This window comes from Poromitra crassiceps (genome assembly GCF_964638095.1).
Source record: "Poromitra crassiceps genome assembly, chromosome: 17".
Classification (NCBI taxonomy): Eukaryota; Metazoa; Chordata; class Actinopteri; order Beryciformes; family Melamphaidae; genus Poromitra; species Poromitra crassiceps.
Window position 1 is genome coordinate 2846836 of NC_139635.1, and position 17742 is coordinate 2864577.

The 17742-nt window shown below is 44.1% G+C and overlaps 1 protein-coding gene across 1 annotated transcript in view; it reads left to right on the plus strand.

Moving 5' to 3' along the window:
• exoc3 (exocyst complex component 3) overlaps nt 1-17742 on the plus strand; it is a 90929-nt gene that overhangs the window by 65713 nt on the left and 7474 nt on the right. Inside the window, exons 12-13 of the mRNA XM_083653897.1 lie at nt 10260-10401; nt 15801-15923. Coding sequence (XP_083510023.1) covers nt 10260-10401; nt 15801-15923 — 265 coding nt within the window. The remainder of the gene's footprint in view (nt 1-10259; nt 10402-15800; nt 15924-17742) is intronic.

Genomic DNA, 17742 nt, shown 5'->3' on the forward strand with positions numbered 1-17742 from the left:
CTCTCCCCCAAAAATGATCCGGGAGATTTACTGCGCCTACTGGGCGCTGTGCTTTTCGGGGAGCCACCACCAACGAGACATTTTGGCACGGAGCCCGGGACACTGTTTGTTGCCATGCTCGCCGATTGAGGAAGGAGGGTTCTTTGGGCCACGGTATGGCCGCCTGCTCCGGGCGGGTGTAGCTGGAGAGCTGATGAAGACCAGCTGGAGCGTCCTCTTGAGGTGCTGGATGACTTAGGGGTTGGTGACTTAGTGACTTAGGGGTTCCCAACTTGGCCTGGGTGACTTAGAGATTTCCCGACTGGGCGCTGGACTTGGATGACTTAGGGGTTGGTGACCCGACTTGGCCTGGGTGACTTAGTGGCTTCCCAACTTGGCGCTGGGGCCAGTCTGAGGCCTGAGCCTGATGTAGCGAGCCATGGGGAGTAGATTGTTTCCAGGAGTTAGGATGACTTAGGGGTTGGTGACTTAGTGACTTAGGGGTAGGTGACTTAGTGACTTAGGGGATGGCTTAGGGGTTGGTGTGGCTTAGTGGCTTAGGGGATGACTTAGGGGTTGGTGACTTAGTGTCTTAGGGGATGACTTAGGGGTTGGTGACTTAGTGGCTTAGGGGGTGATTTAGGGGTTGGTGACTTAGTGGCTTGGGGGATGACTTAGGGGTTGGTGACTTGGTGGCTTAGGGGCTGGTGACTTAGTGGCTTAGGGGGTGACTTAGGGGTTGGTGACTTAGTGGCTTGGGGGATGACTTAGGGGTTGGTGACTTGGTGGCTTAGGGGTTGGTGACTTAGTGGCTTAGGGGGTGACTTAGGGGTTGGTGACTTAGTGGCTTGGGGGATGAACTTAGGGGTTGGTGACTTGGTGGCTTAGGGGATGGCTTAGGGGTTGGTGACTTAGTGGCTTAGGGGGGTTGGTGACTTAGTGGCTTAGGGGATGACTTAGGGGTTGGTGACTTAGTGGCTTAGGGGTGACTTAGGGGTTGGTGACTTGGTGGCTTAGGGGATGGCTTAGGGGTTGGTGACTTAGTGGCTTAGGGGATGGCTTAGGGGTTGGTGACTTAGTGGCTTAGGGGATGACTTAGGGGTTGGTGACTTAGTGGCTTAGGGGATGACTTAGGGGTTGGTGACTTAGTGGCTTAGGGGGTGACTTAGGGGTTGGTGACTTAGTGGCTTGGGGGATGACTTAGGGGTTGGTGACTTGGTGGCTTAGGGGTTGGTGACTTAGTGGCTTAGGGGTTCCCAACTTGGCCTCGGTGACTTAGTGACTTCCCGACTTGGCGCTGGACTTGGATGACTTAGGGTTGGTGACTTAGTGGCTTAGGGGATGACTTAGGGGTTGGTGACTTAGTGGCTTAGGGGATGACTTAGGGGTTGGTGACAGGTTTTTTTTTTTTTTTTTTTTTTTTTTTGTGTTATTACTATTGTTATTAGTGGGCGTTTAAAGATGGGATGATCGGATCGCAGACCAGGTAGATTGTCAATCAACTCGCTTTATTTAATCAAACACGAGGGACACCTACAGTACATGTGGTGTTTTCAAAGCAATGTAAATCAATATTTCTTGTTTGGTGGGGGGCGGGTCCTTTGCGGGCAGCGGGAGCGGGGGTGGGCGTCCCCGCAGGTGCTACATGCGTGCAGGAAATTACATTTGGGATATGTGCACACGTTTTCATTGAAATATCTGCAAAGGTAGTCGGGGGAATGGGCATGCACCTGGGAGGACCCACTGGTGTCGGGCGCCCAGGAGGGGGTTGGCTGGGGGCGGCGCCGGACTGAAAGGCCGCCTTTGGGCAGAATTGTGCAGAGTGCCCCGGTTCGCCGCACGAGTAGCAGGTGTTCACCGGCCGCCCGCTAACCAGCGACATGAAGATCTGCATGTCCATAATGGACCAGTTAAGCCGCGTATTAGCCCGGGTGATCATCAGGGCGGCTTTAGCGGAGAATGCTTTATGATACTGGTAGAATAATTTACCGTGGTTGGAGTAGAGGTCCACTATTAGCGCTATATATAAATCTAGCTCGTGGCGGCGCTCTGGGTACACCTCACAGATCACGTCGCGGTAGACGCCGAACGTGTTCAGGAAGTCACATAGGGAGAGGTCTTTGGACAGGCGGGGGTCGGACGACTTTAAATAGACAGGGCCATCTGGGTCACCCCCGACCTTCCTTTTGCACTCGGGGGATGGCAGGAGTATGCTAACTAAATTGATGTCTCTGCCCTTCAAAATCTGGGATCTCAACCTGGGAGACACATCGGCACAGGGAGAAACAAAAGGCATACCAAATGAGATGGCGGGCGTGGCGGACGCCAGGGTGTTCATCTGGGCGGGTTGGGCGGTGGTGAGGAGCACGTCGGCTTGCTGCGTGGGCGGGGGCGGGATCGGCTGCTGCGCTGGCTGGGCTGTGGCCAACGTGGGGGGAAAGGGGGGGGGGGTTTCCAGGGCCCTCAGACGAGCATCCACTGATCTGCTAGCATCTAGCAGGGACAGCAGAATGGCTCTTGACGACCCCTGTCGGCTCGGCGGAGCTGCGAATGGTGCCGTTTCCGCTTCCGGGGCGGCGGCCTGGAGGTCAGTGCGACCAGGAAGGACATGGCATCTCGCGGTGGCCCCGCGGCCTGTATTTCCCCGGTGTCTCCCCGCTCTCGGAGCGGCTGCCTCTGCTGATCTTCGTCCGCGGCCTCTCGCACGTCCGCGCCGAGCGGCCTCCCCCTCTGGCACGCTCGCGCGCGTTCTTGGGCGACCGGGCGCACGCGGCACTTCGTCATCTGCTCTCCTTCCAAGGGCCGTCGCAGTGGCGCGCCCCGTGCCACGGGAACGCGCGCCGGGCCCTTTCATCGTGGCTGCGTTGGCGGCCTGTGGTCCGGCCGCTTCGCCAACGTCTTCATCAGACGTCTCGGAAAGCAAGAACGCACCGTGGCCGATCTGGAACGGGGTCTCGTTGGCTGAGCTGCTGTCGCTGTCCATGGACTGCTCTGGCTTGGAGCTCGACATGCCGGGAATGGAGTGGGAAGCGTTGAGGAATATGCGGGGAATATCTGCGTTGGATTTCCACGGGTAGAGAAGGCTTGAGGGTGCTGATTCGGTCTCCGGATATGGTGCAAAACAACGCTCCGGAGGAGGGCTCAAGGGAGATGGACTGCTGTGAAGCTGCTACTGTTATGATCGGCCAGAGAGAGAGAGGTGACGTAGAGCCCTTGCTATATATATGAGAATTAACTGACGTCATATCTGACGTCATTACGGACGTCATACTAAGACTTTGACTGACCACGTCATACTAGAACTTGATTGACGTCAGGGGTGATCGGATTAGATTATGCACGAATGGCCTTCTGCTTGAACTATGGTCTAGAGACCTCACATCAATCTGTAACTATATATATATATATCAATCTGTAACTATATATATATATATCAATCTGTAACTATATATATATATATATATCAATCTGTAACTATATATATATATATATATATATATATATATATATATATATATATATATATATATATATATAATCAATCTGTAACTATATATATATATATATCAATCTGTAACTATATATATATATATATATCAGGACTCCAAGTGGGGTCGCATGGAATTCAAATGGGGTCACCTGAAATTTATAGTAATTGATCAATACAAATAATTACAATAAAAACACCACACAGTTTAAAACAAGTGAACGGCTTATCCTACGTTTTCACAAAAACATCAGCTAAATGATACAAATTTAAAGCCTACTAAGCATGGATAGAGCCATAATTACTTGCACCGTAGTATTACAAACTATTACATGTTCGAAACAGATTGTCTGGGGTCACTAGAGTTTTGTGATGTCAAAGTTATTTGACATCACAAGCCAAAAAAGGTTGGGAACCCCTGGATAAAACTCTGTGTATAGGTATAGAAATTTGTGTACACCCAAAATAAAATGTCCCCCAAATTCACACTTAGATTATCCCTTTCAGTAGGACTGCGTATGGTGTGAGAGAGGTGTACAGGTATGCAAATTCTCAATGCCAGTGGATTTTTATAAATTCGGATACCTGTGTGGAAAGTGGTGCAGCACACTTTTCGTGACTAGCTACACATGCTTTATACATTTGGCCCCTGGGTTAGACACTGGTGATGGTTGAAGAGAATGCTGAGATGGTTGAAGAGGAGCAGGCTTCGGAAGTGATGTCTAAGAGCGAGAATAAGCCAGCACATTAAATGTCCTTTCACAGGTTTAATCAGTCATCAGATAGCAACAACGAACATTTCAGCCAGCAGGCGTTCCTCAGCGTTGTGCTGTATCAGGCGGAAATGACAGCTATATGTACATTCGTACCGGAAGTACATTCAATTATCCAATAAAGCATTTTACAAAAACACTATATGAACCACGATAGAAGAAAGGGTCTAGTTATAAATAAACACTGTTACAAGAATATTACATTTACAAATAACACGTCATAGAAGACTACATAAAAAATATGTGTAGCACACAGGTCAGAAATACTTCAAAATCAGGCTCTATACAAAGTATTTGGCTGACGTAAGTCACGACCGGTCACGCCCACCGCTGCCATATTGTTGACATTTCCATGATGCTTACTGTCAAAAGTGACTGACAGCCTGGTGATAGCAGCAGCAGGAGTACGCTAGCCACCGTTAATAGCCTATTTAATACCGTTTTTACTGCGTCCGGAGCTATTTCACAACAGCGATGGTGTGCTGTGTAATAACACACGGCTGTAGTAATAGCAGCAATAAAAGCCCGGGTGTTAGTTTCTAAGCAATCCCTATTGTCCGCAAACGTGAAGGGAAAGAGACAGAGGCTAACGTTAGTAGCAAACATTGGTCTAACATGCAAGCAAGCGTCAGATCATATCAAACAAACATTTAACATTAAGGTTATTTACCTTTGCTGTCACGACAATGTTTAGCCACTTTCACACAGAGATTGCACAATATTGCCATTCAGAAGGCCCGCAACGCCGGCAGCCTTGCCACAGAATCTTTTTTTCACACAGAGCCAAGCAGCCCCGCCATATTTCTGCCCCGGGGTGCGCTTTCAGGTGACATCCACCCCTCCCGGATTGAAATGAGGCGAGGGGAGGCATTTCCACCCAGCTCCTCCTAGTAGCCTAAATTAATATTTTCATAGGCTAGTGTAGCCAAGCTACTGTATGATCAACTAATTAATTCAACAACCAAACATCGCCGATGTAGCCAGCAGCTCTCAACGTTAGGGCTGGGCGCTTAATCGAATTTTAATCATGATTACGATTTGGGCTGTCCACGATTATGAAAACAAGATAATCGACATACAACGATTTTGCGGCTCTTGTCACTCTCGTTCTGTCTTGTGTTGTAAATCGAGCGCACCCTTTCCTTTGCAGCGGTGTGCTCGGCCCCTCCCCCAAAGCCCAAAACACACACACACACCGCTCGAGTTGGGAATGACTGTCATGTGAACAGAGAGCCACTGCACTTCTCCTCCCCGCTTATTTCCGTAGTAGCACAAGAATAAGATGAGAGAAGTCACAGAAAGAGAGCCGCTGGTCGAGAGGAGAGGTAAAACAACGTATGTGGGGTGGAAACACTATGGTTTCGCCGAGTTTAAAGGTCCACACATCAAGAGCGATGCGAATATACAGCACGGAATTGCGATGTGAGTTTTGACCCACCTGTCAATCACAGCCACAGACTTGGAACAAACAGTGCAAGATATGCGCGCCGCGGTAGTGGCAGCACTCCGCAACACAACCTATCACTTGAAATCCACTCACAAAGTGGTCTATGACCAAGCAATAAACGCTAAACGAACAAAAATACAAAGCCCCATCTAGTTACTGCCACCGCATACAGTCATCGATTCAGGACACTCTTTACAATGCGACCGCATATTCAACAGCTAACGAGCTCACAGATAAACATTAACAATAGCCTATTATGAACCTAAACGACGTAAGTCGCTTTGGATAAAAGCATCTGCCAAATGAGTAATTTAATGTAATGTAAACGAACGTTACTAGTGTTCTCATTTGGTTAGTTTTGAGGTTTAAGGACTAATCAGATGTTTACCAACATATTGAATGTAGATTAATAGTTGCAGTTGGTTGTGGCAGTTCACTGCAACATAGTAGGCCTATACTGTATATTTATTTTAGTTTTTATTTTATTTCTAAATCTTTGCACTTTTATTATTTATTTTCACTTATTTATTTTCAATTATATCTAAAATCCAAAGACATCCAATGTTAAATAAAAAGGCAGTGTAAATGTTCAATAAATTCATGATGTTCTCAATGTCAATGAGTAATCGTGTTAAATAATCGTGATCTCAATATCAATCAAAATAATCGTGATTATGATTTTTGCCATAATCGTGCAGCCCTACTCAACGTGCAGCTGGTCGTTAAGAACATCAAAGGATAAAAGAGGAGTCTGATGAGAGCTCACCTTAATATGCCCACAACGCATAAAGTGTTGTCCACATGCAGCATGGTAACAAGGCTTTCAATATTCATCGATTTTATGGATCACAGAGGCACCATTATGTATTAGGGACAAGGCTAATTCTTATCTTTTGGTTCCAGTTTTTTGTAAAGCAAATTATTCCCATGAACAGGGGCGGTTTTAGCATCAGAGCTTTGGGTGGGCTCAGCCCACCCAAAGGTCATGGACCACTGAACCCCTAGGGGGCTCCGGGGGCATGCCCCCCCGGAAGAAAATTTTGTACAGTTTCAAGTAAAAATGGATCAAACTGGCGCACTTTGAGATCAAAATGAAGAGACTAGATCTATGAAGAACTACACACATCAATATCTTCTTTACCGTTCTGTGGTTTTACAGCGATGAAAAAATAATTGTTTCCCTATATATACTATATATATTCTGCATACAGGTTACTATATGGTAGAATTATGCTTGCATAAATAATACCAAAATCACTTCAGGGGAGTTTCAAGTAAAGTAACATTTTGCTTTGTAGGCAAAACAAAGTAAAATTAAATCAAAAGGGAACTTCCTAACTTATTGGCTGGAATAATATTCCGACAAGATAATAATATACTGTAAGCACTAAAGCAGGAGTTTGCAGTCAACTAGTTGAAATTAATATGTGGCAGTATTTGTGGGGGTCAAAATCTATGTAGGGTGTTCCACCACAAATAGAGAGCCCCAGGGATGACGTATTTTTGTAGGCTGAATGCGGAAGTCCCGAACTTCCTGGTTCTTCACTGTTTCTGTCTATGGTATTTTTGAATGGGTTTTTGGCGCGATGCTTCAAATAATGTCTGTGGGCAACGCAAGTTTAATCAAACGCGAACCAAGGTTCAGCGGGATAATCTTCACACATGAGGACCACTTTCATGAGTTTTGAAGCATAACTGCGAGCCCTAGAGGTAAAAAGCTTGTGCTAAGCTAATCCAGAACTACACACAGTGTCGTATAGGCGTCCACGCGAAGGCGCGAGAGAAAGAATTTCCGCGTTCACTCGTGATGACGTATAATATCCGCGTCTACATTGTAGTCTCATTTAGCCGTTTGCTAGCTAGCCACCCTTTTAACGGCACATAAAAGCTTCAAAACTCATAAAAGTGGTCTTCATGTGTGAAGATGATGTTACTAAACACTGGTTCGCGTTTGATTAAGCCAGCGTTGCCCAGAGAGATTATTAGAAGCATCGCGCCAAAACCCCATTCAAAACTCCCATAGGCGAAAACTGTGAAGAACCAGGGCTGTTAGCATCGATGATTTCCGGACTCGTTCCTGGGGCTCTCTATAGATCAGTGTATGGGAAACACTGACTATTAAATTGTGTGACTAGAAAGACACCAATAAATCTGAGAAAATGTACTTTAATTTTGAACAACAGCACTACAACGGTGGCATTACAAATGGTATTATGAAATTATTGTGGGAAAAAACAAGAATGCCACTTTTTTTCATTAACTTTAAGCAGAAAATTAAAAAATAGTTTTAAAGCAAAAATAAATAATAAATAAAGATCATTTTAACAGAAACTGCTACTAATGACCACCATGGATTTGGAGAGATTTTTTTTTTTTTTTTTTTTTTTTTTTTTTTTGGGTGGGCTGAGACTATTTTTGGGTGGGCTAAAGCCCACCCAAAAAAGGCCTAGAACCGCCCCTGCCCATGAAGTAGCCTAATTCTGTCTGCATAACCTTACTCGTTGTCGGGGGGAATAGTAGGCTATAAATGCACATGAATATTATAACGTTAGTAGTTTTTGTAAGGGAACGCACAACAGGCTAGACAGATTGCAGTTCTGGAGCTGGTTTCCCCAATTGGGATTGTTTTGAGGAGAGACGAACAGAGGGAATATCCTCAGACCAACTCGGCACAGACAGATGCACGCTAAGAGACGTCCTCTGAAGCTTATTATTATATCCATTAATTTTGCCTACTAATGTCAACATCGTTTGAGCATAAATAGCCTAACCTACTTAGTCATAGTGTAGACATGGAGCATTCCTCCTGGCGCCCCTGTTGCAGTCATGATTGTATAGGCTACTTTTTTTTTCACTTATGCCTTTCTTGCTGTGTGAGGTGGTTTCCCTGTAATTTTTTTATGAATGAGCTGACCATTCGCATCGTTCCGTGTCGCCACTCCTACACTTTCAGGTGGAGGTGGGATGGAGCCCGAGCCGGCGCTATGACTACCTCCACTGGCGGAACGAAAGGCGTAACACAATTATCCATGACTCCGCTTTCATAATTTTCACATCGGAGACGGGATTACATATTCTGTAACATTTACCGCTTTCAAGGCCGGTGTGAAAGCGGCTGCATTACAGTAAAGTGATGTCATTTTCTGAACTTAAAGCAGGGCTAAATCCCAAAACACTTTTTTTCAGCTTTTAACCAATATATATGGCTTTTGGGGTGGTGTGTGAAGAATTCTGGTAAAAATGTCCACATTTGAGACCAAATTTATAATATTCTACAATCTTTATCATTTTCAACAGCATAAGTGCCCTCTATGGGTTCAAACCTGCTTTTTTTTGTGCCCTCCAAAACGGTACAACCTGCGCACTCCCCCCTTCCCCAGTCCCCACTCATGTGAAAAATGTTTTTTTCATGTGATTATTACTGTAGTTCAGTTGCAACATCTCCATTTACTCCAATGGACCCGTTTTTAGCACGAGCCCTTTAAGAGCGCAATGCATCATGGGTAATCGCATAATGTGGCTAATGTTAGCAGCTAGTTAGTTATGTTACATGGCAGTAAAACGCCACTGAATGACCAAATTGATATAACTTTTAACCATTTCGGGCAAAACCTTTTCCATCAGGGTTGGTTAGTTGTTTATAACATGGCTATATTTATGATATAGCCACGTTGATACACTGTCGTGCAAAAATTGGGATTGGGAGGCGGGTCTAAGTGTCTCTGTCGATGATTTGATTTGACAGTTCTGGGCACTGCCGTTGGCGTTGGCCAATCCTGGTGTGTTCCACCCCCAAATTGATTGTGTTCTGGCGCAAAGCGAGTGGGTTCCAGGATGAACAGTCTCTCCGAGGCACGCGCCAGTTACGTTATATTTAGAGCAGTGCAGTAAATACAATATTCCTGGAATGCAAGTTTAACAAACCAGTTACATGTCCTCTGCATTCTACATCAAATGAAGACATTACTGTTTGTTTTATTTTGTATGTTACATACTTATTGGCCAAGTTATGTTAGTTTATGGGCTAGGAATTCTGCCAGGGTACAAGGGAGTATAGGCGGCCATCTTGCCTGCAGAGTTTTCAAATCAAGTAGAATCCCGTTTTGCCAGAAATTTGGGGGGTTTAGTCCTGCTTTAACCAGACTGTTCTAGCTGTTATATTATTTGCCTTTAACCACTTAGTCATTATATCCACATTACTGATGATTATTTTATCAAAAATCCCATTGTGTAAATATTTTGTGAAAGCACCAATGGTCATCCGTACAATATTGTTGCAGTATTGATATTGCGGTATTTGGTTAAAAATATTGTGATATGTGCGTCCTGGTGGCTCACCTGGTGGCGCGGGGGCTCGGTCCTTCGCGCGGCCACCCGGGTTCGGGTCTGACCCGCGGTCCCTTGCCGTGTGTCATCCCCTCTCTCTCTCCCCGCCTTTCCTGTCTGCCTACTAAATCCCATCTAAATTAAATAAAGGTGAAATGCCCAAAAAAATAATCGAAAAAATATATATATATTGTGATATTTGTTTTTGTCGATATCACCCAGCCCTGCTTTCACTGTGTTCCCTCAGAGAGTCCATCAACAGTCTGAAGAGGAAGTACTCGCAGTCGTCAGAGCCCACGGTGAGCGATGTTGCCATAGAGAAGACTCTGATGGAGGTGGCTAAGGAGGGCTGCCAGTTCCTGCTCGACGAAGTCTTCCTGGACCTGGAAGTAAGAAGGGCTGTGATTGGACAGAATGATTTTGCCATCGGAATCTGCTGTTGTCACTAATATTCTCTGTATTGTGTGTTGGGTTGAATGACTCGAGTGCCACCTAGATGAAATGAGGAGAGTGCATTTTCACTTTGATAATTTACATTTTGAAATTGATATCTCCACCGGCACTATGGTTCTGTCTGTCTGTCTGTCTGTCTGTCTGTCTGTCTGTCTGTCTGTCTGTCTGTCTGTCTGTCTGTCTGTCTTTGTATAGACACATTCTTGTGAACACAATAACTAGAGAACAATAAATCATAGAAACTTCACATTGATACCACAAGTACCCCATAGAGTAGATAATCTGATTATATATTGCACACTTTCCTGCATAAATTTGCTTATTAAATCAGAGTTTCTTGAAACCACTATAACAATGCTTTAAAATGGAGTGTTAAGACAAGTATGTTCACATAGAAATATACTTATAATATAATAATTATGAATTAATGCATTAATTAGCTTAACTAATTACCTCATTAGCCTCAACTGTTATGTTTAATAGGCCTATATCATGGTGATTATTGCAGGACATTAGGCAGCTCAAGTGCCTCTAGAATCAAATTTTAAAGTCCCTGGAAACCAAAATCCACAAAAACCTTCTAACTATTAAATTTAGGGTCTTATGTGAGTAATTGTGTGGTTCAGAAAGTGGTTGACATTACTTTCAACCCTAACCCCAAAAATCGACACTTTTCTACAAGGTCTGTAGGTCCATTTCCTCATAGAGCTAAAATGCATGATCTTATCACGTCATAAGATTTAATCGAATCACACGCATGCACGCACGCACGCGCGCGCACACACACACTGACACACACACAGTAGCGCTGTTCACTCGCAGCGGCAGAGTCGATCTTCCTCTCTGCAGTACGCAACGAGCGAACACACACACACACACTCCATCTCTCTTTCCTTCTCTCTCTCCTCTCTCTCCCCGTTTCCCTCTCTCTCTCTCTCTCTCTCTCTCTCTCGGAGGAGGAGACCGGAGACCTGCTGCAGACGGGACACGCCCACACAGTCCGCGGGAGAAAATACACTCTAAAATCGAATTGATTCTCATTACTTTTGCCATGACTGTCAAACCTAAATTGATATACTTTGCGACGTTCATCATCGTTCAAATTTGGCTGGTGGCTTATTAACATAGGTTCCTGTGATGTGATGAACTCAAAATGCTAAATAATAAAGAAATATGTCTGGTTTCCAGGGACTTTAAGTGGCTGTAAAATGGACTAAAAAGATTGGGGTTGATAAAAAAAAAAAAAAAGCATTGTGGAAATTATTATCACATCATTAATATAATTATCACTGTCATTATGCAAATCCCGTGTCCACAGGACCATCTAAATCAGTGGTTCTCAACTGGTGTAGCCTCAGGACCCACTATTTTCCTTGTCATGAAGTCGCGACCCAAATTTCTGATTTTTTTTTAAACCACTCAAATTTATTGCACAAAAAATAGCACATTAATTTAATACACAATGCCTTCATGCACTGTTATAAACCTCAAATGAACAAAAAAGTGCAACAGAAGTGCAACTAGGGCTAAAAACCAAATGAAATAAGGCAGACTTGAATTACAGGCCTATATGTTTTTAAATTTAAACAAGTCAAACCTGGTCATGCTCAGAAAGTCTTATTTGAACTCTATGAAATATGGGATAAAAGGCAGACTTATCTTGAATTACATGCCTACAGGGCCGTAACCAGGGTTCCGAAATAGGGGAGGTCCAGCATGGGCGCCGGTGGAAAAAATTTGAGGGTTTTCCCCCCCCTTTTTTAGCCATATTTAGAGTAATATATCATTTTAAATCAACATTAGGATTATACTGTTGTGATGTCATTATTCAGTATATTCTCTTTCATGTCACCACCTGCTCAGCTCTCCTGTCAACATAATTGTAACTAACAAACACAAACTGTTTTAGCCAAATTCATATCAAAATGACACCTACAAACACAGGTACACAACCCAAGCCGTACACAACACACAAAGTCATCGATAATAAAAAAAAAAACATACAGAGGGACATTTATTTATTCCTGACGATTGAAAAATAAAATAAAATATATTATGTTGTTTTTAACTTTACACCACCTCTTTTTGTTACTTATTGGGTCATGAAACTGAAACCATGCATATAGCCACCTGCATACCTGACTTCGGGAGCTTGGCAATTGGCATCATGCATGATTAGCCAGTAGCATCCCAACGTGTCACACAGGTAACATTACTTAAGAGACAGACTAGACACTTACTTTCTTGGTTGTTGCTAAAAAATCTGTCAGTGTCACTCACTGTCTGTCGTTCACTCGCTCACTGTCTCGCAGCTCGCTCACCTTCAATTATCTCGCCAGGCAGACAGACAGTCATCACTCACCACCATGCTGCTGCTCTCTCGGAATCAAGTTACCACGGACGCGGCGTCAGATGACTTCCTGCCTGACCTGCCTTTCGTCTTAAAATAAAAGCGATCCCGTGTTTTTCATGCTTTTCCATGCAGATTGTTTTATTTTTTTCTCTGAAATATTAGGGGAGGTCCGGACCTCCCCGTTCTCATAGCTAGTTACGGCCATGCATGCCTATATGTTTTTAAACAAGTTAATAATAATAATAATAATAATAATAATAATAATAAAACAAGTTAACCTGGTCATGCTAATCCAGTTTCAGTAGTCTGAATTTAACTAATATGAAATAAAAAGGAATCACAGGCAGGCTATGCTTTTTAGTTAAACTGGTCATAACTTTTAATTAAACTGGGGCCATGCTAATCCAGTTTCAATCATCTGAATTGAACTAAAATTAAATATGAAATGAAAAGGCAGACTTCTCTTGAATTACAGGCAGAGCATATGCTTCAGCTTGTTAAACAAGTAAAACTGGTCAGGCTAATCCAGTTTCAATAATCTGAATTTAACTCAAATGAAATATGAAAAAAAAAAAAAAAAAATTGGGCCAATGTCCGCCACCCAATCAAAACGGCCTCGCGACCCACCAGTTGGGAAACGCTGATCTAAATGACATGCTGTGTAGGCACTTGCATCTTGTAAACAGCTGGGACACATGACATGTTTTGAAGCCCGATGGGGCCAAGTGGGCGGTCGTCCTGTAATCATTAGTGTGGAAGTGAAAGGCTCAAATCTCTCTCCTATGATCCCAGTCGCCATCGTCACACTTCTTTGATTTGATCTGGGCTCGTCTTCTTAACTAACCTTGCATGCCAGCTGGATTCTCTCGCGAGATCTCTTGACGAGATTTTGCTCCAGAATCCATCTTGATATCAAGCACAAGCACAAGCAAGCACTGCAGCTGCCTGGCAGAGGCGTTGGTTGATTTGTAATGTTAGCTCATAAAAGTCACTTGAAAACGGCAACTTGGACAATTCATCGGCCAGATCAGCCTCGAGATGGCCAGGAAGGATTCTGGATGAATTAGCGGACGTTATTGTGGCATGTTTGGTTGTGTTTTGGCTTGTGTTGGCTGCAGGGAAGTGGATACTCACGTTAGCATGAGCTAGGAAATGACCGGCTCCCCCGGTACCGTCTAATGTCTGGGATTGATGTGAGCTGGACGCGACCAAACTGAACAGTCAAACAATGTTCCATAACCGTAATAGTAGGAACGTTAGACATATTTACGACTGCTGGATCCGTTATCCACACAAGACGCTAACGTTATTAGTGGAGCTGGGTGGTAATTATCTATATTAGTTCACCGCGTTTAGCATCAAGCTAACGTTATAACAGGCAGTCTCACCGCAGCTAAATGCAGATAGAGCCTGCTCCACCGGTACCGTCTAATGCCTGGCGTTGATGTGAGCTGGATGCGACCAAACTGAACAGTCATACAATGTTCCATAAGCATAACAGTAGTAACGTTAGGCACTGCAGTTAGCTGCAGTGAGACTGCCTATTAAATAGGCAATCTTTATATGAATTTATATCAACAACTTATCATTTTATCCAACCATGCCTCTGCGATACATGATTCAGATGTAACGTTACATGATTTACCCCAGAAGTACGTAGCACATTATCTTTGCTCAGTTTATTCTCACAAAAGCAAGCAAATAACAATATTCTCCTGTCAAGCATGAACATCTACCATTGCACTGACAAATACATGTACCCTAAGATTAACGTTACAACACTTTAAACTGTATTCACACAGCCTTTCATGAGAGCATTGTGCATGTTGGGTCTCCTATAACGTTAGCCGTCCCTGGTGCTTGCCGCCCGGTGTCATCAGATCAGTCCGGTGTCAGTCCCTTGAAGAAACGAACACCGATAGGTGTTATCGCTCTTAACACATTCAGTGCCACAGCGCTTCAGTAAAATTGTCTGGAGCCTGTGCCAGATTCACTTCCATTCAGTTGAAAACAGCTATAGAATTTTTTCTATTATGGCTATATTAACGGGGCTGGACTTTAATGAAAGATTGAACACTCCTGCTTCTTCCAAAGAAGAAATTTTGTTTCTAGACAGTTCCATTATGAAATTACAGCCTCTCAAAAAAGTGCACTTTCATGGGTTTTCTGTCGTTTTTTTTTTCTTTCCAAGATATAGCCCCTTTTATGAATACCTTTTGCACTCTAATTTCGAGCACATTCACTGACTCTGGCTGGTGTTTTCTGATGTGGTGGCGTGTGGTGTGGTTTCTGTGCAGCCACACACCCCTCTCCCCCCCCCCCCCCCCCCCCCCCCCTCTCCACCTCTGAGCTGCGGGCTCCTCCCACACGCACAGAGTTTGCTTTCTCGACTCGTTTTTGCCCCGGACAGATCCCAGCTTTGCTGCGCGCATCATTTCCTTGATGGGCATCAAGGAAATGATGCGCGCTGGCAAACGCGACTGAACGAAAAGGCTTGGCCCGTTCGGCTTCGGATGCTGCCTTTCTAGGAAATCGTGTGGAGATAGATAGAAGCATAAGAGCTCAGTTGTGAGCGCGGATGCAGCCGAGCCCACTCTCGCTGTAGACGGAGCAATATATACGGCTCTGGCAGAAAGCATGCATCGGTTTCCACGGCTTTCTCCGCTGTCTCCTGTACAAAGTAAAGGATCTGAGGTGGGTGGAGCAGCTCCTGTGACGATGTTTAAGGTGGCGCCGTGTGATCCCTTGAAGGGATTCATGCTCACTGGCTGGGTACGACCTTAAACAGCAGAATTATGGAATAATATGAATTATGATTTTAGGACGTCCACAGACGTCCTTGGCACTGAACGTTACTTTTTTTTAGGACGTGCACAGACGTCCTTGGCACTGAATGTGTTAATTATGACTCATCACACGTCCATATCTACAGTTGCAGTGTGCCAAGCTATTTGTCTGAAGTCGTGTTGAATTGTCTCCCAGCACCACCTGAACGAGCTGCTGACCAGGCAGTGGCTGGCTGGCTGTCATGCGGTGGACACCATCTGCGTCACTGTAGACGACTACTTCAATGACTTCAACAAGATCAAGAAACCCTTCAACCAGGTAGGAAGCATGCCCTTATTCTTTCTCCTTTTTTGATCAAGTGTTTTCAGATTTTTCTCCTATTTTCTCCCCAGTTATATTTGGCCAATTGCCCCTGCTGTCCCGGTCGTTGCTCCACCCCCTCTGCCACTCTGAGGAGAGTTGTACACTAGCACATGCTTCTTCTGATGGTCGCAGGCTCGATCCCCTGTGTTACCTCCGACTAGATTTGGGTCGATTTCCCGTAGGGCTGTCCTCGACTCAGGATTCTGCCAGTCGACTCGAATTCGACTGTCCAATATGAATATTCGACTATTCTAAAAAATAATAAATTAAAAATAGAATATCTTCAGTGATTATTTTGACCACATTAACAGTCAATTGCGGCAATTCGACGTCGGGATAATAAATAGATAGATAGTAGATGGATAGATACTGTAGATACAGAGATAGATAGATTTAAGGCTGTACAGTGTGTGCTGTGTTTATAATATTGTACTTTTCTACTGTTATACTTCTCTAAGCATTTGTTGCACTGCACAGCTAAAAAAAAAGAACCTTTTCTCTCAGAAGTGACATAATTGATGCTTTTACTCTGAAGGAAACAACTTCCTGGCAGAGCAGGCAGCAAAAAGTAGTGCTCAGGTGGATATCAGGAGTGTGGCTTAGACCTTGAAGGTGCTCTTTAGTTGGAGGGACATCAAAATAGAAAAAAGAAGGGAAACTAAGGCAGCTCTTCAGGTACAAAAGTAAAAAACCTTTAATAGATGGCTAGTTCATTATAGAACAATTAAAAACAAGTACACGCCAACATGTTTCGGCCAGCAAACAATGGCCTTCATCAGGGCAAACAATGTTGTTAGTATTACTGTTCTTATTATCCCACATTTGTCGTCTATTTTCCTCGAAATGGGGCTATAATTTAGAAAACGGAGCGTGTGAGAGCATGAAAAAGACTTGAAATTGTTTTTTCAGACCATAAACTCATTTGGAAAGTGTTTATTTAAGACAGAGAAGTTGGCTCGTTTCCCATAGAGTTGAATACATGTTCCTGGGGAGTGCTACACAAACTGCGGCCCCCACTGGCCATTTGAAAGAATGAGATTTCCGCATAGGCTTCAAAAAGTGGGAGGCTGAATTGGGCACTGGTTACAGCACACAGATGGCTCAGACAGTTTGTCCAATACAGACAATGAGTAATACACACCCAGTTTATTTATTTTGTAGCGACAGATTACAGATGGCCTTAAACGCCACACTCACGTGACTCTTCTTTTTTGAGAGAGATGCGAAGTAACGTGCAGACTTTATGGAGGGACCCTGAAGGTGTCGTGACTGGCTAGCTAGGAGCCTGGAGGTGCTGCTGCAGCTGCAACAGTGTTTTCTCTGCTCTCAACCTTGTTAATCTCGCTATATTCTTCATCACAGCAGCTCACTGTACACTTAAACGTGCACTAGTTCTGCATAAGCACCCGCAGATCTCTCCTTCTTTTACCGACTTTATCACTGATCACACGGCTGTTTACATGCTTTTCTGATCGGCTAGTTATTATCTTAGCTGTTTAGCAATCATGGCTGCTCTCTCTCCCTCTCGGTAAGATGTTATATGTTTATGTTAACATTGCGCATAACATTACTTATTTGCGGGAGTGGGAGAAGTCTCCCGCTAGTGTTCATATTCAGTGTGATGGCAGTGAAACGTGTCTTTCTTTATTTGCTGCGTTGCGTGTCACGTTACTTAGCCGAGGCACACACACACACACACACAGACAGACTTTTTTTTTAATTATTATAATCGCGCCCTTTATTATGTAATCACACGTGCTGATATTGCGATTGC